Source organism: Hemitrygon akajei, chromosome 17 (genome assembly GCF_048418815.1).
Source record: "Hemitrygon akajei chromosome 17, sHemAka1.3, whole genome shotgun sequence".
Taxonomy (NCBI): Eukaryota; Metazoa; Chordata; class Chondrichthyes; order Myliobatiformes; family Dasyatidae; genus Hemitrygon; species Hemitrygon akajei.
The window spans coordinates 28,981,590-29,006,293 of NC_133140.1; the positions used below are offsets into that span (position 1 = coordinate 28,981,590).

General features: G+C 45.2%; 1 protein-coding gene across 2 annotated transcripts in view; it reads left to right on the forward strand.

The window, feature by feature from the left end:
• nlrc5 (NLR family, CARD domain containing 5) overlaps window positions 1–24,704 on the forward strand; it is a 219,569-nt gene that overhangs the window by 169,553 nt on the left and 25,312 nt on the right. For both annotated transcript variants that reach the window (XM_073069838.1, XM_073069837.1), the window contains exons 41-49: window positions 4,198–4,281; window positions 7,554–7,643; window positions 8,103–8,186; window positions 13,380–13,463; window positions 14,165–14,248; window positions 18,096–18,179; window positions 21,036–21,119; window positions 22,600–22,683; window positions 24,298–24,381. In XM_073069838.1, the coding sequence (XP_072925939.1) occupies window positions 4,198–4,281; window positions 7,554–7,643; window positions 8,103–8,186; window positions 13,380–13,463; window positions 14,165–14,248; window positions 18,096–18,179; window positions 21,036–21,119; window positions 22,600–22,683; window positions 24,298–24,381 (762 nt within the window). The remainder of the gene's footprint in view (window positions 1–4,197; window positions 4,282–7,553; window positions 7,644–8,102; window positions 8,187–13,379; window positions 13,464–14,164; window positions 14,249–18,095; window positions 18,180–21,035; window positions 21,120–22,599; window positions 22,684–24,297; window positions 24,382–24,704) is intronic.

Consider the following 24,704-nt stretch of genomic DNA (forward strand, 5'->3'; position numbering starts at 1 on the left):
ATAACCAGGGACACAACACACCCCGGCCACTCCCTGTTTGACATGCTTCCGTCCAGCAAAAGGTTCAGGACACTAAAAGCCAGAACAAATAGACTGAGGAACAGCTTCTACCCCAGAGCTATGGCCTCCATCTCACCACTCCCACAGAACAATGACTGAAACTGTGAGCACACACAAGGACTCAAATACTCGCACTAACGGCACTTTGTGCATTACTGTGATTCTGGTGCTGCTGTAACTTATTTTCTGCCACTTATCTATTTAATACTGTTTTTCTATCACTGTCTTGTTTTTATCTACCACTTTGTTTGATTGCCTGAGAGGAAGCCAAACAGAGTTTCATTGTAGCTATGTATAATGACAATAAAGATCATTCATTCAAAGAGTGTTCTCCATGGTAAATCTGTAGAAATAGCGAGTGTTTTAGTTGATGTACCAAATCTCATCAAACTCCTAATGAAGTAAATTTGCTGTCTTGCCTTCTTTATAGCTGCATCAATATGTTGGGACCAGGTTAGGCCCTCAGAGATATTAACAGCCAGGAATTTGAAATTGCTCACTCTCTCCAATTCTGATCCCTCTATGAGGACTGGTGCGTGTTCCCTTCCTGAAGTCCACACTCAGCTCTTTGGTCTTGCTGATGTTGAGTGCAAGGTTGTTGCTGCGACACCACTCCACTAGCTGGTCTATCTTGCTCCTGTGTGCCCTCTCATCACCATCTAAGACTCTGCCAACAATGGTTGTATCTTCAGCAAATTTATCGATGGCAATTCAGCTGTGCCTAGCCACATGGTCATAGGTGTAGAGAGAGTAGAGCAGTGGGCTAAGCACACATTCCTGAGGTGTGCCAGTGTTGATTGTCAACAAGGTGGAGATGGTATTTCTAATCCTCACAGATTGTGGTCTTCTGGTTAGGAAGTCAAGGATCCAGTTAAAGAGTGAGATGCAGAAGCCCAAGTCTGGAGCTTTTCCTTCGGGACTGTAGGAATGATGGTGTTAAATGCTGAGCTGTAGTCAATAAACAGCAGGTGATCCAAGGCCGTGTTGAGAGCCATTGAGATTGTATCCACTGTAGATAGGCAGATTGCAGTGGGCCCAGGTCCTTACTGATTTGATTCTAGCCATGACCAATCTCTAAAGCACTTCATCACCATAGGTGTGAGTGCTACTGACGATAGTCATTAAGGTGGCTCAGGCTGCTCTTCTTGGGCACTGGTATAATTGTTGCCATTTTGAAGCAGGTGGGAACTTAAGACATTAGCAATCAGAGATTGAAGATGTATTTGAACACCCCCGCCAGTTGGTTGGCACAAGCTTTCAGAGCCTTACCAAGTTCTCCTTCGGGGCACTGTCCTGTGAGGGTTACCCTCCTGAAAGACAGCTTGACATCGGCCTCCGAGATAGAGATCACAGGGTCATCGGCTGCAGCAGGGATCCTCATTGCTGCAGTTTTGTTCGCCCTTTCAATGTGGACGTGACAGGGATTGAGCTCATCTGGGCATGAAGCACCACTGCCGTTCATGATGTTGGGTTTTGTTTTGTAGAAAGTAATGGCCTACAAACCCTGCCAGAGCTGACGTGCATCCAGTGTCTCCCCCAACCTCACTCCGAATTGTTCCTTAGCTCTTGAAGTAACCTTTCCCTTCCAAGGTGCCACTGATAAAGGCGACTCGTGTGGTAACTCCTTCAAATATTCTCATTTCAGCCTGCCTCAGCTGAGAACCACAACTGGTCAAGTCTGGTCTGGTCAATTAGTAATGTCATGCTTGAACAATCTATCGAAGTAGACCAGACTCTAGGGGCAGAAGAGGGGTTGTCGTGCTGGGCTAAAGGTGTGTTTAAGAAAGAGGGGCTTTCAGCTCCCAATACCGACTACCTTGCTGGCAAATGTACAGTCTCTGGTAAATAAAAATTGAAGATCGTAGAGCTAGAGCTGCTTCAGAGGGACATTAGGACCACTTGCGTCTCTTGTTTCACAGAACTTTGGTTAACCCTTCCCGTTCCAGATGCAGTGATTCAGATTGACAGGTACGCAAGGCACTGCCAAGATAGGACAAGTTGAGTCTTTTAAAGCCAAGTGTAGTGGAGTGTGTTATGCTTCATGATCAGCTCCTCATGGTGTACACACGTGGCTGTGCTGTCCCAGTCCTGTCCGTCAGACCTGGAACACCTCACAATCAAGTGCCGTCCATTTTACCTGCCAAGGGAGATTTCAACGATTATTCTGGTAGCAGTGTGCATCCTACCAAGCAGGCTCTAGACGTACTGAGTTTTGCGATCAAAAGGCATGAAAAAGCACATCCTATCCTTTTGGGGGATTTTATCCAGGCCAGCTTGAAAAAGTCTCTAAATAATTATCACCAAAAAATCACGTGGTTCTTGCCGAGTTATTCCACGCCCACACTTTGGGAAGTCTGATCACCTGACTGTACTTCTACTCCCTGAGTATAGGCAGTGACTGAAGACTGCAGCACCAGTAGTGAGGACCAAGAAAGTACAGACAGAGGACACGCAGGAGCGCTTACAGGACTGCTTTGAATTGGCGGAGTAGACTGTATTCAAAGATTCATCTTCAAGTCTGAATGACTGTCACCAACTTCATTAAACCTGCATGGATGGGTGTGTGCCTACAAGACCTACTATGCTTCCCCAAATCAAAAGCCATGGATAAACCAAGAGGTTCATGGTCTGATGAGGGCTAGATCTGTGGCATTCGTCTGGCTTGTGGAGAGCTATTCAAGAGCAATGATGATAAATGAACTTTGAACTTTGAAACAGGACATGCTTCCCCAGTGATTGAACAATGGCAGGTGGAAGGTAGACCGCAGGAGACCATGAAGGGTGACCTTCGGTAGCTCCTCAGCCATGGCTCTGCACTCAGTGACTCTTTGGTGGCGTGGTTGCCAGAGGGCTGACGGGAATGGTGGTGGGGCCATGAATACTGGGCCTGCCGCAGATTCGTGCCCCACTCTTCTCAGCAAACCCAATCCTGGATCCTTCTCAACACACACAGAATGCTAGAGGAGCTCAACAGGTCCATCAGCATCTCGGGAGTGGGACGAGGAGGCCCATGGACTCTCCTGAAAGCAGATTGGGGGGGGGGAGCTGCGAGGTACACTCATTCTGTTGTTTTATGCTTGACTTCTGTCAGCTCCCAAGGTTCTCAGTACCAACCCAATGCTCCTTCTCTACTTTGAGAGGTTGCAGCCCAGAGATTCTCAGGAGCTGGGGCAGAGTGCCTGCTTCAGGGCCCAGTTTCTGTTTACAATGCAGAGGAAGGAAGCTGTGGTTGTGATTGCACTGTGTGGTTAGGTGCAGTTGTACAAATGAAGTTCCTAGCACTTCTACAGATGTGAGAAGGGAGAGGCCCTCAGCTGCACACGATGCTACGTGTGAGGTTGGAGCAAGTCATTCATTACGCACCGGCTGTGCTGGTAGGGCACTAAGTATTTGACGAGGCACCTCTCCCATCCGCTGGAGAACTGTGGCCACATTACCGGTTCTCCAGAACTGGCCACAGGCTACTCCTGACTTCTAGGTTAACAACCATTTCGAATGCAGTGCTTGTATCAGTGAAGTGGCATCCAGCATCAAGGACCCTCACCATCCGGGACAAGCCCTCTTCTCTTTGCTACCATCAGGGAGAAGGTACAGGAACCTGAAGGCACTTAGGAGCCGCCCCCTCCCTTCCACCACCAGATTTCTGAACGGTCCATGGACCTCACTGTTCCTCTTTTGCACTGTGTATTTGTTTTATCTTTTATTGTAACTTACTGTAATTTATGTCTTGCGCAGTACAGCTGCCACAAAACAACAGTTTTCATGAGAAACGCCAGTGATAATGAACTTGATTCTGATTCTGGTCTTTGTTGATAGTTTCTTATCTTCACTCCTCCTGCTATTCCACCGCCTACCTACACGACGGCTCTTGTCTGCCCAGAAGGCTGAGATGGGAGGCCAGGCACTGTGTGCTTCATCCCGTCTGCGGCTTGTGAGATGAGATTGGGGTGGGAAGAATGGGTTGAGGGGACGGTGGCCTTCTTTTCTCCTCACACTCCCTGTGGCAAGGGATTCTTCAGTGTGGATGATGCACCTCCCCATTTCCCTGCAAGTTCCCCTTGCAGATGAAGGAGCTGCCTCAGCAAATAGCTTCTCAGGGCCCAGGTCCTCACAGATTCTCTGTTTCTCTCATTGCAGCTTGTCGCACAATGAAATGGGGGTGGAGAGTGCCAGTGAACTAGGAAGAATCCTTCTGGGCCTGCCACGACTGAGGATAATCACGTACGGTCTACGATCAAATTTCTTTGCAGCTCTTTACCCATTGAATAGCAAAGTCTAGTGATAAAATTAAACAAATCCTATTTTCCACTTGCCAAGTACTCTGTCTTTCCCTCATAAACTACATGACATAATTACAGTATTTGAACAGAGTCATTCCTGCCGGGTCAATTGGTACTTGCTATATGAGAAGACAGAAGAACGGGATTGAGAAGGATACTAAATCAATCATGATGGAATGAAGGAGAATCGATGGGCCAAATGGCCTCACTCTGCTCCTATGTCACCTGATCTAACGGAATCACTTGGTTGTGACATTAATCTGGATAAGATAGAAGTTAGCCTGACACTTTACTAATGGTGATAGTTTGATCTGATCTTCTAATTTTTTTGGCATCTATAAATGGAGCATTTAAATATTGTAAACCGTCAATGAACCTTGCATGAAATTATTTTGTTTTCCACTGGAGGTTCCTGGTGGAACAGAGAACTTATTGACATTCCCAGTTTCTGCCTTGTACATAAAAACGGCAATAATCTGATGCTAGTCGTCGGGAAATAATGGTGGTTCAGCATCTGGCACACTGACTCTTATACCGGCATTCCCTCAACACTCCATTCCTGATGTTCCCACACTCCCTCAACACTCCATTCCTGATGTTCCCACACTCCCCTCAACACTCCATTCCTGATGTTCCCAGACTCCCCTCAACACTCCATTCCTGGTGTTCCCACACTCCCCTCAACACTCCATTCCTGGTGTTCCCACACTCCCTCAACACTCCAATCCTGATGTTCCCACACTCCCCTCAACACTCCATTCCTGATGTTCCCACACTCCCTCAACACTCCATTCCTGATGTTCCCACACTCCCCTCAACACTCCATTCCTGATGTTCCCAGACTCCCCTCAACACTCCATTCTTGGTGTTCCCAGACTCCCCTCAACACTCCATTCCTGGTGCTCCCACACTCCCCTCAACACTCCAGTCCTGGTGTTCCCAGACTCCCCTCAACACTCCAGTCCTGGTGTTCCCACACTCCCTCAACACTCCATTCCTGATGTTCCCACACTCCCCTCAACACTCCATTCCTGATGTTCCCACACTCCCCTCAACACTCCATTCCTGGTGTTCCCACACTCCCTCAACACTCCATTCCTGATGTTCTCACACTCCCTCAACATTCCATTCCTGATGTTCCCAGACTCCCCTCAACACTCCATTCCTGATGTTCCCAGACTCCCCTCAACATTCAGTTCCTGATGTTCCCACACTCCCTCAACACTCCATTCCTGATGTTCTCACACTCCCTCAACATTCCATTCCTAATGTTCACAGACTCCCCTCAACACTCCATTCCTGATGTTCCCACACTCCCCTCAACACTCCGTTCCTGATGTTCCCACACTCCCTCAACACTCCATTCCTGATGTTCTCACACTCCCTCAACATTCTATTCCGAATGTTCCCACACTCCCCTCAACATTCCATTCCTGATGTTCCCACACTCCCTCAACACTCCATTCCTGATGTTCCCACACTCCCTCAACATTCTATTCCGAATGTTCCCACACTCCCCTCAACATTCCATTCCTGATGTTCCCACACTCCCTCAACATTCTATTCCGAATGTTCCCACACTCCCCTCAACACTCCGTTCCTGATGTTCCCAGACTCCCCTCAACACTCCATTCCTGATGTTCCCACACTCCCTTCAACACTCCATTCCTGATGTTCCCACACTCCCCTCAACACTCCATTCCTGATGTTCACAGACTCCCCTCAACACTCCATTCCTGGTGTTCCCACACTCCCTTCAACACTCCATTCCTGATGTTCCCACACTCCCCTCAACACTCCATTCCTGATGTTCACAGACTCCCCTCAACACTCCATTCCTGGTGTTCCCACACTACCCTCAACACTCCATTCCTGATGTTCACACACTCCCCTCAACACTCCGTTCCTGGTGTTCCCAGACTCCCCTCAACACTCCATTCCTGATGTTCACAGACTCCCCTCAACACTCCATTCCTGATGTTCCCACACTCCCCTCAACACTCCATTCCTGATGTTCACAGACTCCCCTCAACACTCCATTCCTGATGTTCCCAGACTCCCCTCAACACTCCATTCCTGATGTTCACAGACTCCCCTCAACACTCCGTTCCTGATGTTCTCACACTCCCTCAACACTCCATTCCTGATGTTCCCACACTCCCCTCAACACTCCATTCCTGATGTTCACAGACTCCCCTCAACACTCCATTCCTGGTGTTCCCACACTCCCCTCAACACTCCATTTCTGATGTTCACACACTCCCCTCAACACTCCATTCCTGATGTTCCCAGACTCCCCTCAACACTCCATTCCTGATGTTCACAGACTCCCCTCAACACTCCATTCCTGGTGTTCCCACACTCCCCTCAACACTCCATTCCTGATGTTCCCACACTCCCCTCAACACTCCATTCCTGATGTTCCCAGACTCCCCTCAACACTCCATTCCTGGTGTTCCCAGACTCCCCTCAACACTCCATTCCTGATGTTCACAGACTCCCCTCAACACTCCGTTCCTGATGCTCCCACACTCCCCTCAACACTCCATTCCTGATGTTCACACACTCCCCTCAACACTCCGTTCCTGGTGTTCCCACACTCCCCTCAACACTCCGTTCCTGATGTTCCCAGACTCCCCTCAACACTCCATTCCTGATGTTCCCAGACTCCCCTCAACACTCCATTCCTGGTGTTCCCAGACTCCCCTCAACACTCCATTCCTGATGTTCACAGACTCCCCTCAACACTCCATTCCTGATGTTCACAGACTCCCCTCAACACTCCGTTCCTGATGCTCCCACACTCCTTCAATACTCCATTCCTGGCATTCCCACACTTCCTCAACACTCTGGTCCTGGCATTCCCACACTCCTTTAACACTTCAGTTCTGGTGTTCCCTCGCTCCCCTCAACATTATGTTGCTGGAGTTCACAAATTCCCCTCAACATTCCAGATTTTGGTTTTGTGCTACCTTCAACATTCCACCTTTCTCTCAACACCAGTGTAGATATCTGTAACCAGCCTCTGGCGTCACTTTTCCCTCGTACCCTTCACATCCCATGAAAAAGAGACCTGTCTCTGACTAGTGATACTGAATGTGATGTCTAACTCCATGAAGCCGATAGCTTATTAGTCTTGGCTCCACTCAGTTCGGATGCAGACTGTCAGTCATGTTGCCATAAGGTATTAGCTGATTACTTTTGCTCTTTCAGCTTGCCTGGAATAACTACAGCTGTGGGCTTGATGGAGACCAGTGTTTTGGCAAGAGGACTCAGTGACTGCAGCAGCCTGGAAGAGATAAAGTGAGTGAAACGTTGCCGTGCTTTTTCCTGATAGCAAGCTACAGCATACTCGGGGAAATTGTGCCAATATGCAGATGCAATTGGTTTGCAAAGTGTAATGAAAACAAGATTTTGGAATATCATCACGTTGCACTTGTTGAACACTGATATCACATTCAGTGCAGATCAGGAAATAAAAACAAAAGCTGAAAATACTGATATTTTTTTTTAACAAGTCAGAGCAGAGGAACATTTCAGGATTGGAAAGATAGGATAAATGGAACAGGATGCAAGAAGGGGGACAGAACAGTGGTGGGGGTAAAGTGTCATGGCCATAAGGGTAGGTGAGAGAGATGGCCCCTGTCTGGCCCACAGCGTAGTGAAGGGCTTGTTTCTGTGACTCTAACATAATTAAAATGTTTTTTTTAAAAAAGGCAAACAAAACCTTAACAAAAACCCATTCTCTTTATTTCTATGCAGTCTGGATTCCTTGCAGCTCAGAGACAGTGGAACACAGTTGTTGGCTGAAGGGATACCAAGAATGAAGTGCTTGAAAAAATTAAAGTGAGTTCTCACAGGATTGTGTTCAAAATTGCCGGCGGGATTTCATAGGATGCAAGTTACTGGACAGGAAACTGGCATGTGTCGAAACTGACGGGTATCCACATTCTTGAACAAGTTTTTAATGAGTTCCATCCCTCACAGCAATGCCTCTGTAACACACGAGGTGTACTGGTCATTTCAGACATTGCCAGGGCTGTTGGTTACAGTGACAGGGTGGACAAATCATGAAGCTTGAGTTGCAAATGGACACTGTGGAGAACCAACTCCAAATTCAAAGTAAATTTATTATCATTGTACATACACTACCCTAAGATGCATTTTCTTGCAGGGATTCACAGTAGAGCAAAGAAATGCAATAATGTCAATATTTAGGTGAAATTTGGATAGCAATGGTGTGATGGACTATGGTGTGGATTCAGATAGATGGGACTAAGCAGAATAACAGACCAGATGGACCAAAGGACCTGTTTCTGTGCTGTGGTGATTTATGACTCTAAAAACTACACACAAATAGAGACTGACAAACAACTAATGTGCAAGTACAAAAATAATTCAGTAAATAAATAATACTGAGAAGATGGGTTGTAGAGGACTTGAAAGTGAGTCCATAGGTTGTGGAATCAGTTCGGTGTTGAGGTGAGTGAAGTTATCCACACCGGCTCAGGAGCCTAATGGTTGAACAGTTCCTGAACTGGGCAATGTGGGACCTTAGGCTCCTGTTCCTCCTGCTTGATGGTGGCAGTGAAAAGAGAGCATAGTGGGGATCCTTGATAATGGATGCTGCTTTCTTGAGGCAGTGCTCCTTGCAGGTGTGGAGAGGGCTTTCTCTGTGATGGACATTACAGGTGGTGAACACTCGGACTCTCCCTTCAGCCCTGTAAGTAACCTTTCAACAAGTACCGGTAATCTATTTGGTATTAAAGTTACTTTGGATACCACACCCACCACCCTCTCTGAGAGGGAATGCAATGTCCTTTTGCCCTAAAATAGGGGTCCCTAATTCCTCCCTTTTGTTCTGAAATTTATGATTAATTATTACCGACACCTTCTCACTCAATAGATATTTGTTAGCGTGGGGTGAAAGGTTACCAAGGTTAGGTGGAAAGTGGAGTTGAGGACAACAATGATCGTATTGAATGGCATAGCAGGTTTCAGCGGCTGAATTGTCCACTCCCACCCCTGCTCCTAATTTGTGTGCTGAGCCTTATCATCTAACTTGGAGGGTTTATCAGTTCTGGTGGCGTTCCATCTAAAATGTATTTCTCCCTTAAAATAGATCAAATCTCCTCCCAGTTTTGATGAATTGCAGTACTGGTGTTAGCTAAGCACAAGAGACTGAGTGCCCAATGTAACTGTTGGGTTTTCCATCTCTGAGTCAGAAGATCATGGGTTCAATCCTATCTTGAGCACATAGTAGAGGCATAAGATCATGCAACACAGAAAAAGGCCCTTTGGCCCATCACATCACTGCTGACCATTAAGAATCCATTTCAACGAATCCCATTAACCAGCCCTTGGTCAGCATCCTTGCCCACCCTGGTGATTCAAGTATTCATTAATATATTCCTTAAAGTTGTGAAAATACCTGATTCCACCATGTCCTCAGGCTGGGCCAGAAGAGGAGCCTCTAAGCCTCTCAGTACTTGTCTCTGTCAAGTTCCCCACAGCCTCCTCTGTGCCAAGGAAAGTGACCTTATTTACCTTCCAATATGGTCCTGACAGGGCTGTGGTCATCTTGGAGGAGCCACACCTCATTATCTCAGTAGCCATCACATGATGGCGTGACTGTCAATTTTTTTTTACAACTTCTGTTAATTACTTGCCACTCCCTCTTCTCCCTTTTTCTATTCCCGTTCCAGCTCCCCTCTTACCCCTTCTCTTCTCACCTGTCCCTCTGTTGCCCCACCTTATTCTCTTCCTCCTGTGGTCCACTGGCTTTTTCTATCTAATACCTTCTTCAGACCCTTATTTCTTGACCCTATAACCTCCCAGCTTCTCACTTCATCCCCTCTCCACAAACACTAGGCTTCCTCTATCACCTTCTAGCTTGTACTCCACCCCCTTCTTATTCTGGTTTATTCCCACTTCCTGATGAAGGGTCTCGGTATGAAACGCTGATTGTTTATTCCTCTCTATAGGACCCACTGAGTTCCTCCAGCATTTTGTGTGTGTTGCCCTGGTCTGGCCTGTCTCTCCTCCTGAGTGAAACACTCCATCCTAAGCAATATCCTTGATCGATGCTGAACCTTAAGTATTATTGCTGAGAAAGTGTGGTGCTCTCAGATGGGGGGGGGGGGCGATATTCAACCAAGGCTCAGTCTGCTCCCTCAGGTAACTATAAGGGCTCTCACTGTGCTATTCCCATAAGAGCAGGGGTTTTTGCTGTCCGGCTACATCACCAGAACTGAGCTCCTCAGTCGGAGGCCTTCTCCTTTTGTGAGCTTGCAGCAGTGCTGAACATCCAGGTGTACCAGAGGCCGGCCGGCCGGCCACAGCCCCACCCCACTGCACGGCGATATGTTCTGAGCCACATTTTCAGAGTGTTAGTGAAAGGGGTGTGAAGGGTTCCTTTGATTAACCAGTGGAACAGCGACGTTGGCCATGGACAGGGCTGATCGGTTTTGACATCTCTGCAGTAGAGACAGTCTTGAGTTTGCAAGGACAGAGACCCCTGGGTCATCAGTGATGATGCACGTGGCATTAGTATAAACTGGGTCATTTTGATGGAATGCATAATATGGTATGATCTCACTGCATACCAGTAGTGTATTGGTTTATTAATGTCTTTTGTACCGAGATAGAGTGGAAATCTTTTAGACAATAGACAATAGACAATAGGTGCAGAAGTAGACCATTCGGCCCCTCGAGCCTGCACCGCCATTTTGAGATCATGGCTGATCAACTACTATCAATACCCGGTTCCTGCCTTGTCCCCATATCCCTTGATTCCCCTATTCATAAGATACCTATCTAGCTCCTTCTTGAAAGCATCCAGAGAATTGGCCTCCACTACCTTCCGAGGCAGTGCATTCCAGATCCCCACAACTCTCTGGGAGAAGAAATTCTTCCTTAACTCTGTCCTAAATGACCTATCCCTTATTCTCAAACCATGCCCTCTGGTACTGGACTCTCCCAGCATCTGGAACATATTTCCTGCCTCTATCTTGTCCGATCCCTTAATAATCTTATATGTTTCAATCAGATCCCCTCTCAATCTCCTTAATTCCAGCATGTACAAGCCCAGTCTCTCTAACCTCTCTGCGTAAGTCAGTCCAGACATCCCAGGAATTAACCTAGTGAATCTACGCTGCACTTCCTCTACAGCCAGGATGTCCTTCCTTAACCCTGGAGACCAAAACTGTACACAATACTCCAGGTGTGGTCTCACCAGGGCTCTGTACAAATGCAAGAGGATTTCCTTGCTCTTGTACTCAATTCCCTTTGTAATAAAGGCCAACATTCCATTAGCCTTCTTCACTGCCTGCTGCACTTGCTCATTCACCTTCAGTGACTGATGAACAAGGACTCCGAGATCTCTTTGTATTTCTCCCTTACCTAACTCTACACCGTTCAGATAATAATCTGCCTTCCTGTTCTTACTCCCAAAGTGGATAACCTCACACTTATTCACATTAAACGTCATCTGCCAAGTATCTGCCCACTCACCCAGCCTATCCAAGTCACCCTGAATTCTCCTAACATCCTCATCACATGTCACACTGCCACCCAGCTTAGTAACATCAGCAAATTTGCTGATGTTATTTTCAATGCCTTCATCCAAATCATTGACGTAAATTGTAAACAGCTGTGGTCCCAATACCGAGCCCTGTGGCACCCCACTAGTCACCACCTGCCTTTCCGAGAAACACCCATTCACCGCTACCCTTTGCTTTCTATCTGCCAACCAGTTTTCTATCCATGTCAATGTCTTCCCCCCGATGCCCTGAGCTTTGATTTTACCCACCAATCTCCTATGTGGGACCTTATCAAATGCCTTCTGAAAATCGAGGTACACTACATCCACTGGATCTCCCCCGTCTAACTTCCTGGTTACATCCTCGAGAAACTCCAACAGATTAGTCAAGCATGATTTACCCTTGGTAAATCCATGCTGGCTTGGCCCAATCCTATCACTGCTATCTAGATATGCCACTATTTCATCCTTAATAATGGACTCTAGCATCTTCCCCACCACTGATGTTAGGCTGACAGGACGATAGTTCTCTGTTTTCTCCCTCCCTCCTTTCTTAAAAAGTGGGATAACATTAGCCATTCTCCAATCCTCAGGAACTGATCCTGAATCTAAGGAACATTGAAAAATGATTACCAATGCATCCGCAATTTCCAGGGCCACCTCCTTTAGTACCTTAGGATGCAGACCATCTGGACCTGGGGATTTGTCAGCCTTCAGTCCCATCAGTCTACTCATCACTGTTTCCTTCCTCAATCTGTTTCATTTCCTCTGTTACCTTTTGTTTGCATGCCAACCGAACAGATCAAAATCAGTTACTTACATTTTTTTTTATTGAGATTACAGCACGTGGGAGGACCTTCTGGCTCTTTGTGCCACGGCACCCGGCAATCCCCTATTTAATCCGAGCCTAATCGCAGGACAATTTACAATGACCAATTAACCTACCAGTTGGTAGGTCCTTGGACTGTAGGAGGAAACCCACGTGGCCACGGGGAGAACGTACAAATTCCAACAGGCAGTGACAGGAATTGAACTTGGGTTGTCTGCACTGTAAAGCATTGTGCTGTCGTTATCAAATCAGTGAAAAGAAGACATAGATGAGGGAGCCCAACCAACAGGGCAGACAGCTTTCTGCTGCTTGTGGTCACGATTGTCCCATTATATCCATAAAACGGGTGCCTGCCCGGGTGGTCTTGAAGCAAACTTTGAGCGGCAGGATTGAAAGACAATGCAGGGAAAAAGATCACAAAGCAAAAGGGGGAGCCTCTGTTTATATGTTTATGAGATAATGTGAAAATAAACAAAACTTTCCCACCTTAATTTTTTGTTTAGAAACCTGCCATCTCTACAGTTAGGCCAAATGTTGTCAGTTCATGCATTGCTATTATGAAGGGAAGTTAAGGAAGAACTACTGTTGAGAAACTCAAATGCTTTCAATGCCTTGCTTATACTTTCCAGTAGTTTGTAACCGTTTAAATCCTCCGCTTTACTTCCTTTAGTCTGAAGTCTAACTTCATTGGTCGCAAAGGGGCAGTGGAACTGGCAGACAGTCTGAGATTGAGCACTGTGATTGTAGAGATCAAGTAAGTACAAAACTGCCTTAAAACCTAGCCAAGTATACTCCATCTTATTTAGTTAACTCCAAGCATAGGCTTGCACATAACTGTTTCTTGTTCCCCGGAGCAAGGAAGGGTAGAATCCAGGCGGAAACGCCTGTAGAGTTCTGCAGGTACGCTGCACTGCGATGGGCGAATGTAAAGTATTTCTTGAAGAAGGGAAAGGGAATTTCCACCACCCTCCCCCCATCTGGGGTCCTGGTTTATCACTGAACCTGTGGGATCTTACCTTGGTCTGATTGGTTGCCACTGTTCCCCTATTACAACAATGTTTACATCATTTGTAGGCCATTAGTTGTCAAGTGCACTGTTTGGGGCATTGCAATAAATCTGTTTACTCTGAAGTCCAGTTATTTCATTGCGTGGTTGACGAGTAAATACCAGTTCTTCCATAAAAACAAATTCTTCCCAAGTGTTGAAAACCAGACAGAGGCATTTTGTGTAATTGGATTAATGTCGTGGCAGTACACAATGCCTACCTAATGAAGTTAATCCAGCCATCCTGTTATGAATATAATCTCCATGATGCCAAAAGCAGACAACCTCATCAAAAACCACGACAGTGAAACATGCACTTTATCATCTTAATTTTGCACTGTGACTAGTTAATTCCTGGTTTGTGGGAGTGCTGTGTTATGTATAAATGCATTTGTCTGTTTCCCATCCAGTTTGTGTGACAACAGTATAGAGGATGTGGGAGCAATGAAACTGGCTGAAGTCCTACCCGGTTTGACGAATTTGAAGATACTGAAGTAAGTGGCTGCGTTATGATCCTCTCTTTCTACCAGTTCTTGCCCCATTGCTTAGTTGTTGTGCATTGTGTGCTGGGCCAAGCCTCCGAGGAGTTTCATCAGCAGTCGGCGTGGAGCCAAGTAGCTTCCCTTGTCAGTCTGTGTTTAGCCTCTGTCAGCATTGTCTTATCCTCGGTGAGGAGGGAGAGTTGGAAATTCCCTCATTCTGGTCAGGCAGAACTGGAATGAGGGAATGAACTGGAGTCCAAGCTCAGATGACGAGTGGGATCCACTAAGCCTCTTGGGGGAGGACGAGTAGCTTTTGCGACCGAGGTTCCTCATCAGGACAGGAAAGTCCGGGCTAGTTTCCATTTCCTTGTTTTCATGGGATAAATAAATGTGCTCTGGGGAGCCTTGCAGCTCTCAGGGAAATAATGCAACAGAAGCAGATCCTTCACCTCACCAAATTGTATGAGCACCTCTATATAACGATAATCAGGAGTTGTCACACATACAACGAAATGCATCAAATCAAATCTGTGAGGTTTGCGCTGGGCAGCCCACAAGTGGCTGCCACGCCTCCAGTGCCAACATCGCAGGCCCAATTCTGCAACCCAAACCCAAATGTGGGGAAAATCCAGAGGATTTGAAGTCACAGGGAGAACGTACAAACTCCTTACAGGCAGCGGTGGAAATCAAACGCCAGTTGGTGATGGTTGGTGCTGTAATGGCATTATGCTGTTGGCAAAGCTTTAGCTATCCATCTGATTGCTGATTGGAACAATGCAGTTCTCAGCAGGACGCTGTTAGAATTGCAGTCAGTTGAATGATGAACTTGGTAAAGGCATCTTTTGTGGAGATGAGGCCGGGGGGTGGGTGGGGTGCAGAGTAGCCATGGTCACGTTGAATTGTGGTCTAATTGGTCTATTCGCTTGTATTCTTGTGGAGAGACTGTAGCCTTGTGATGGATTGAAGTGTGTCTCCTCAACGCTGGCTAGCTGGATTTCAGCAAAGTGTGCAGTTGTTCTGGTGTAAGTCATTCTGAACAGCTATAGGAATCTAAACTGTACAGTGTCAGGCTCTATACAACCGTTGACTTGTGCCCCCATTCCAGTTCCGTTTAACTTCACGTCCTGCACTCTGTTCGAAGCACAACAGCTTGGGAGGTGGAGACACAAGCATCTCCAAGTGCTGGAATCAGGAGCAAAAAGCAATCTGATGGAGGAACACAGTGGGTCAAGCAAAAGCCACTGACATGATGTAGAGTTTCAGTTCCTTCCCAGGCCCCCTGCCAGCCCCTCCCATGCTCAACCTACTGAGTTCCTCCAGCTGATGGTGTCTGGATTCACAGTGCCCGCCTGATCATTCACACTGCTATGTGCCAGCAGGTGCAGGGAATGGGAAGGTGTCTTGGCATTGCGGTTGGAGGGGGGAGAGATATTCTGCGGAGACGGTTTTATTCTTTAACCAACTGATATGTCTTTAAGAGAGAGAATATGGAACCTGTAAGCAAGGATTTGTGACCTTGATGCAGGAATTCTAACGGATTTTGTTTTTGGAAAGTGTTCCTGGAACAATCTGAAATATTAATAAATTAATTTGATTTCAGTGGTTCATTTAATATCAGAGAATGTATACAGTATACAACCTGAAATTTGTACTCTTCACAGCCACCCACAAAACAAACAACCCCATAGAATGAATGGTAGAACACTGAAGCTCCAAAGCCCCCCACTCCTACCACCCTTCGCACAAGGAGAAGCAAAAGCATCAATCCTCCTCCCCCCCCCCCCCACGGGCACCAACAGAAGCACTGACCCCCATGCAAGTAACAGCAAAAGCCCCCAAAGAGATACTTTGTTTACAGCAAGTTACTTAACTTCAGCAATTTTCATAAAGAATCTGAACAACTGTAGTCAGCTTCAAAATCACATCCAGACAGTTCCAAGTGTTCCAGCAAAGGTTGGGGTGAGGACTCAAGCTACATTCCATCAATATTATCCAGTTATTTATTGCCTGGAGAATTTTCCCCAAGGAATTCGAACTGCCTAAGTCAAAGAGTTAAGAACTTCAAGAACTGTCTTGAACCACCGGAAAGGTTTTATTTTTCATCCTGTGCATCTGTGGGAAGAAAGAACTGTCAACTCTTCAGGTGAAAGCCCTGCATCAGATTACTTGTTTTTCCCGATTCCAGTACCCGTGGTCTGTAGTGCCTCCTCACTCAGTCTTGGATTGCAGTTTTATACTTGAAGAGCTGGACAGGGGGTTGATACTGCAAACACACCTGAATGTTGTGTCATTATTTGCATAATAACCTCTTGGTCAGCCGGGAGAAAACTGGACAGTATCCCTTTTAAACCCCTGAGGCAGCCAAAACCAATCGCATGTGCAAAGTATGTCAGCCAGACCTCACCACCCAGGACATGTTCTCTTCCTATTACTCCCATCAGAGACAAGGTACAGGAGCCTGAGGACCCAGCATTTTCACAACAGCTTTTCCCCCCATTGCTGTCAGATTTCTAAACAGGTTAAGAACCTATGAACACTACCTCACTACTCCTCTTTAGATACTCTGTAGATATTCGTCATCTATCTACTGATTGATTGTAGCTTATAGTGACTTGCCGTACCTGCATCGTATTGCCACAAAACAAGTTCCATGACTTGTGTCAGTAACAGTAAACCTGATTCTGACTCATCCTGCTAGCTTTGGGAGCTCGGATAAGAGCAGGTCATTGGCCCTGGGTTCTATTCTGACTTACAATTAGGTTCACTTTCCAACATTGCCCTCAGTATCCTTGTACGAATTTTTTCTGCTACTGAGTTCTTCGTCACAAGAAGTAGTTTCTATCAACTTCTTTAATCATCTCAAATGCTTCAAACTAAATTACTTCTTAAAACTATGTTGTTAGATTCTGATGTTTTAATCCAAGGTTCTTTCAGAAGTCAGCAAAGAGATGCAAAACATATAGCTTCATGATTGTTTTATTAAGTGTTGATAAAAGAAAGGAAAACGAGAATGGACAGTAACAGGAGCAGATAGCTCAGAGACTAAGATGGTGCCACCTCATGGTCAACTATTTTTATACCCATAAGGAAAATTTCCATTCAAATTTGTATATAAGAGTCAGCCAATGAGAAAGCTCTTATTCAAATAATGCAACACCGAGATAGAATTATATCAGTGTAACCACTAGGGGGACACACTGAACAGCTGTATATACATACTGTGCCACTAAGAGGCATAATAAATTGTTACATATATATAACATACAAACAGGTAATTCATTGTTAAATTGCAAAGAAAATAGCAATTAAACAGTCCAATTTAAGAACTAAACAGTCAGATCCAACTCTGTACTGAAAGCAGTACAAACATCATCCATCCAGGTAAATCAGATGTATATTTGGAAAAGGGACACTGCCTTTCCCAAAAGAAAACTCCCTTCTGGAAAGCACTAACAGGCTATTAAAACAAAAAAAAACCTTCACATCATCTTAAAAGTTTCAATCCCCAATCAGTTTATCTGATCAATCATTCTAGTTAATACCCTGGTCCCCTCTATTACCTCAGCCGCTGCACTGCCAACACTTCAAAGCACTTCTTATAATGCTGCTTACATTGTAATTACATGCTGATATTTATACACATCTTATTCCATATCTGTACTTTAACCTCTGACTTTATATACAGTAATTTTTTATTTGTATATGAATGGCGTTTTTTGTTGCACGTTGTGCCAACGACCACAACAAATTCCTAGTATATGAAAATATATTTGCAGAATAAAGTTGATCTTTGATCCCTAATCAAGGAAGCTCAATCATTGCAATCTTTTCTGCTCCCCCCCCCCCCCCCACCCGGCAGCGTGACGCAAAACAACATCACAGCGACCGGTGGACAGAAACTGGCAGAAGCTCTCCGACTGTGCCCATCAATGGAAGAGGTTCAGTAAGTGCACTACATTGTCACATTGATTGGTCACAGTTTGGACTAACATAATCTGCTTGCCTTGAAGAGTGAAATGTCAGTATCATGTTGTCTTCTCCTGAGCTTTACGTTCGTAAGGGGGTTGGATGATACTGTGCATCATTTCGAAAGGCTGCGTTCCCAGCCGACGGGTCATTCAGTTCCCCTCTGCATACATATTCATTGCCCCAGATGCTGATGTGGGCAGATGCAGGAAAGATGTTAATGAAGGGACAGTGAAATTGGATTGATATTAAATTTAAATAGACTGCATAACACTGAAAAGGAGGTGTTGGATCCTGACGTTTCTGTGATCCAAAGGTTCTTTGGATGTCAAGCATGAAATATAAAACTTGTTGCTTCTGATTGTTTTATTAAGTGTCACGAGAGCAGACAGTGAACAAGAAAGTGGAGCTGAGAGAACAAAGGAAAGATAGACCCAGGAAAACACAGTTGTGGTCATCTCAAACTCAGTCCAGGGGTAACAAAACTCCAGCTAGAGCAATTCACCTGCATCGTTCTCACTAGTTGTCTCAGCCAGATCCAAGCAGCCTGACACCTGCTACTGAAAACCGAGATCTTTCTAGAAAGATACTGAAGTAACTGTACTGTAATTACTGGACAATTCCATGTATGTAGGTGATTATACAAAGATGCAAGTGAGCATTGGAAAGTTAAAATACAAGGCAAATGAAAGTTCTACACCCCGATCCAACAGAGGGCTACTTCAGAAAGCCACCCCTACCCACGAAGCCTTCTAAAATGGATTACCAAGTGCCTTTCAGAAAGGCCAGGGCTCTGGAGCCTTTGTCAGACAATCGCTGTTAGTTGCTAGTGGTCTGAGATTTTGTTTTGCATGGAGGCCAGCCACTCCACCACTGCATCCTTGGACTGCATGAGAAGGAGCACCCACGATTCAGGCCGCACGTCCCCACCCTTGGCTGCTGATACCCAAAGTGCAGGAGGCATGTCTCGTCACCTGTGGTAGAAGGTGCCTCCTCCCCAGGTGGGTGTGCCAGGGTCTACAGGAAGGAGTGGGTGCCTCCGTGCTGAGAATTTAGGACACCTAGTCCATGTTGGCCCCAGCCAGAGCAGGCCTGTTACCCATTAGCCTCAAACCTTATCTTCGGTGCTTTTGCTCTTTACTGCTGGAAGGTTAGTTTATAGCCATTAGTTAATGAACCACTGGGATGTGGGATGAATCCTGAGCACCTGGTGGTCACAGAGGAACATGCGGACTCCACAAGGAGAGCACCCAATGTCGTCATCGAATCTGTGATCAACAGCACTAACTGCTGTGCCAGAGGCAGCCCAGATATTGAGGGCACCAACTTGGCAGTTCTGGCTGTTGATTTTCTCTTCCTCACTGAACCTCCCATTGAAGGCAGGGGCACAGTCTGCAGAATTGTCCAGCTCTCTCTCTGGTCAGCTGGCCAATTGAGGGAGAGGGGAGATTCCAGGAGCAGGGGAAGGGAAGCCCCATCGGCACTGCACCAAAGGTGTTTCCATCTCCCTCTCTTGTGTAGTTGCTGTGAGGGATTGCATCCTATTAGCAGCCTCCTCCAGACATGGTCAGACTAGACAATTCCAATTGGGAATCTACCTGAATGTTGACATGGATGTGATGGAAACAGGGACAATGAACAGTTGGCAACAAATGCTTCAGAAAATCAAAACCCCTCCTCGGCAGAATTGAGATATCAGGAAAAGCCCTAAAGAGAACAAGTAGGATGAGCTTGGCAGTCCTCTCGGTACAAAACCAGCCCGTTAAATCAGCAGGTAGGACGCACAAAGTGAAAATCCAAGATCTTTCTGCTCTGGCTGTGATCCTTCTGAGCACGAGACAGAACTGGATCCATGATTTTACAAACCATTCCTTGAAAAAAATGAACCATTAATTCTTCTTCAACATCTTGGATCTTGGATTTGATTTGAGAGGAAATACCCCACACAGTGTCAAAAAGACAGTTTTTGCCTCTTATCCCTGAAAGTAGCATCTCTACTTTCTGTGAAGGCTGAGGAAAGTCCATCTCCCACCCCCCAATCCTCATCACTTTCTACAGGGGTTGTATTGAGAGCATCCTGAGCAGCTGCATCACTGTCTGGTTCGGAAATTGTACCACCTCGGATCGCAAGACCCTGCAGCGGATAGTGAGGTCAGCTGAGAAGATTATCGGGGTCTCTCTTCCCGCCATTACAGACATTTACACTACATGCTGCATCTGCAAAGCAAACAGCATTATGAAGGACCCCACGCACCCCTCATACAAACTCTTCTCCCTCCTGCCGTCTTGGAAAAGGCACCGAAGCATTCGGACTCTCACAACCAGACTATATAACGGTTTCTTCCCCCAAGCTATCAGACTCCTCAATACCCAGAGCCTGGACTGACACCTTACTGCCCTATTGTCTTGTTTATTATTTATTGTAATGCCTGCACTGTTTTGTGCACTTTATGCAGTCCTGGGTAGGTCTGTAGTCTAGTGTAGTTTTTTTCTGTGTTGTTTTTTTACATAGTTCAGTCTAGTTTTTGTACTGTGTCATATAACACCATGGTCCTGAAAAACATTGTCTCATTTTTACTATGTAGTGTACCAGCAGTTATGGTCGAAATGACAATAAAAGTGACTTGACTTGATTTGTCATATCCTAAAGTTTATCCTTCAGATATAAAAACTTAGTTTGCCCCTATTAAAGTCAAATCACTCAAGAATTGTAAAGCACTTTCCTAGGTTTAAAGCTAAGCTAGATGCATCTTATCTTGCTGTACTGATATAACTCTTTGCCTATACATGGATGTTGAATGCTCATTGCACATTTTTTTATGCAAATACATAGTTTGTCGAGGAACAGGTTCGGTGACGAAGCCACAAAGAGGTTAGCCAAAGCCCTTCCAGAGATGCATCGTTTAAAGATTGTGAAGTAAGTGTTGCATTCACTGTGTGCCTGTTTACTATAACTAATATCAGTTTTGTTGACGCAGCTTATTAAGATTAAGACTGTTTCTCGCTAAGGAGCTGTAATGAGTTGGATTAGTATGTGCATAATTCACTACATTTTATATCCAGGGTAAGTCCCACAGTGCAATGGAGCAGTGTGAGTGAAGGCAAGGCTGTCATTTAACCCAACACCTGGATCCACATGTGAGATTAATATTAGGCATTGAAATTAGAGACCAGTAATGGGCTGTAACTAAATCCATGATTCCACCCAAACCCGTTCAAGTTCAAGTTTATTGTCATTTGATTGCACATATATACAACCGAATCAAACAACGTTTCTCTGGACCACAGTGCACCTACAAAACATGTATCACAAGCAGCACATAAAACAAGGTATTACCACAAGTAAGTTAGTAAAATATAATTCATAGTGCAGTTGGTGTGCAGCCCGGGTAAGCAGTAAGCAGTCAAAGAAGTTGTGGGATGGGTGGGAGGGAACCTCAGCTCTGCTTCGGGTGCTTTGTGTACAGTCTGTTTGGGCTTAGCTGGAGTTGACAGCTTGAAGTGAGAAAATAATAACCAAATAGCAAAATACTTGGGACTTTAGAAACTTAAAATAAAGACCACAAGACAAGGGAACAGAATTAGGCTATTCAGCCCACTGAGTCTGTTGTACCATTCCATCATGACTGATTTTTTTTAAATCTCTCTCTACCCCGTTCTCCTGCTTTCTCCCCATAACCTTTGATGCCCTCACTAATCAAGAACCTATCACATTAAATATATCCAATGACTTGGCCTCCACAGCCAGCTGCAGCAGATTCACCTTCTGGCGAAAGAAATCCCTTCTCTGTTCTACAGGGAAGTTCGTGTATTTGGAGGTTGAGCCCTCTGTTCCTAGCATTCCCCACTAGAGGAAACATCCTCTTCATGTCCACTCTGTCTGGGTCTTCCAATATTTGATAGGTTTCAATTAGATCCTCCTTCGTTTTTCTAAACTCCAGCCGTCAAACGCTCCTCATATGCTGATCCTTTCATTCACTAGAACACTAGAATACTATAGCACAGCACAGGCCCTTCAGCCCTTGATGTTGTGCTGACCCATATATTCCTTAAAAAAATGTACTGAACCCACCCTACTATGGGATCATTCTCGTGAACCTCCTCTGGACTGTCTCCAATGCCAGCATATCTTCTGTTAAATAAGGGGCCCAAAGCTGCTCACAATACTCCTAGTGAGGCCTGACAAATGCCTTAAGAAGTTTCAGCGTTACATCCTTGCTTTTATATTCTATTCCTCTCAAAATGAATACTAACATTGATTTTGGCATAAAAGCACTGACTGCTGGAAATGCTTTGCAGGCCAAGCAGCTGCTGTGCAGAGAGATGCAACGTTACCCTTTCTGGCCAATAACTTTCCATTATGTATAATGATCTAATCTCTCTACCCCCCTGTTCAGCCTTCATTGCTGTGGCATTGGCACGGATGGTGGATTAACCCTAGCACAGGGCCTGGTGTTGTGTCCAACCCTCAGAGAAATAAGGTGAGGAACTCCTTCTCTTGCTAATGGAGTCTGAACTGGTTGGTGTCCCTGCTATGTTAAAAATGAAGAATAGCCTGTTGGAAACATGCTGTTTTTGTACAGAGATCCTGAATGCTAAGTGTTATGATTGACTCATTTGAAGCTGAGGCAGAAATAGCAATCTTTGAAGAATAAAAGGGAAAATATACAATTTCTCTGCTGAAAATAAGTAGGTTTCTATTGAGAAAATCTAACCAGTTCATCAAAATAGTGGTAATTTGTAATTGTAATAAATATGTTACAGTTAACTGCACTCAGAAGTGAGTCAGTAAGCACAATAAAAGATATTCTTCCAGTTCTTTGGCCGGCAGATCGTTACGTGCTGGGAATTCCTTTACTCCTGATCATCCCCTCTTCCCTTAGAACCAATCTTTAGAAACATGTCGTATCAGTGATTATGATATCATCAACCTTGGCCAAGGCTTCGGTGGAGTTTCATAGATGCTGAGCAGTAGATGGATGTGTAAGGGCAGATCACCAAAGATTTTGTTAAAGAAGGGGGCTTTAAGAAACATCTGAAAGTACAGGCAGGAGAGCTGGAGGCATGGCTGTCAATGAGGGATTGATTATTCCTTACATACAGTTCATATTCTATACCTTCACAGTATGGTCCCGGTCAATTTTGACCTGGCCCAAGAATCCCCTCGATAACAAGTGTCTATACCAAATTTCAAACCACAGGTCTACTTAGAGTGTATAAATAGCCTATCTGACATTAATAAATGTGTGATTAATCCTTAATTAATAATAATTAATGTTGGCACGTGGCCTAGTGGGCAAGGCATCAGACTAGTAACCTGAAGGTCACTGGTTCGAGCCTCAGCTGAGGCAGCGTGTTTGTGTCCTTGAGCAAAGCACTTAACAACACATTGCTCTGTGACGTCACTGGTGCCAAGCTGCATGGGTCCTAGTGCCCTTCCCTTGGACAACATCGGTGGCGTGGAGAGGGGAAGGCCTGCAGCTTGGGCAACTGCCGGTCTCCCATACAACCCTGTCCAGGCCTGCGCCCTGGAAACTCCAGGCACAGATCCATGGTCTCTCGAGACCGACGGATGCCACCTTAATGTTTCAGAGATGTAAAATCCATTTCAATAGATATGGGTCAAATTTGACCCGGAACAGCCTCAATGTGCATTAATCCTTAATTAATGTTTCAAAGATTTAATATCCATTTCAATAGATACGAGTCAAATTTGACCCAGAACAGCCTCAATGTACAAAGATTTGTAGCTTCTGTACAAAAGTATAAAATTTTAAAATATTTTCATTTTTGCATGTTTTGCATCATTTAGGAAAAGTCATCAAATTTCAGCTAAAAAAAATGGCATTTAGGGTGTTTTCACTGCTGTCAAATGTCAAAACGGGTCGAATGTGACCGGAACAGTATGTAAGGGTTAAAAGACCAGAATTAGAAAAGCACGAGTATCTTGCTGGATTGGGATTACAGAGATAAGGGGAGGTTGGGACCATTTAGGAAAGGAATTCACGTTGGCCTGAATGTTGCTGTAGGTCGGATTGTGCCCTGTTGGTACTAAACACTGTTGTACTCTATGTCTGTTTCCTTTCTCCCTACAGCCTAGCTGAAAATAACATTGGGACTGAAGGAGTGATGGAGCTTGCTCTGGCACTGCAAAGCTTGAAGTCTTTAAAGAAGCTGAGGCAAGTGTTCCTGCCCAACATGGACAAGATTGAGTAGAATGCCTCATAGTGATCAATGTGGCTGCAGTTTATCATCACTTCACTTTCAATCCAAACTCCGGAACCTAAGCTTCAAAAGTTTTGAAATAGTCTGTTCAATAAGAATATTCTGTGTTCAAGCCCAGCATCAAGTTCCCATGTCACTTTTGGTGCAGGATACACAAACTTAATTTTTTAAAAGAAGAGGTGAAGTGGCTAATCTTTATAATGGTTCTATTGCCACCACTCTAGGTTTTTGCTTTAATAGCTTAATTCCCCAGTTGTCATGATGGGATTATTCTAGT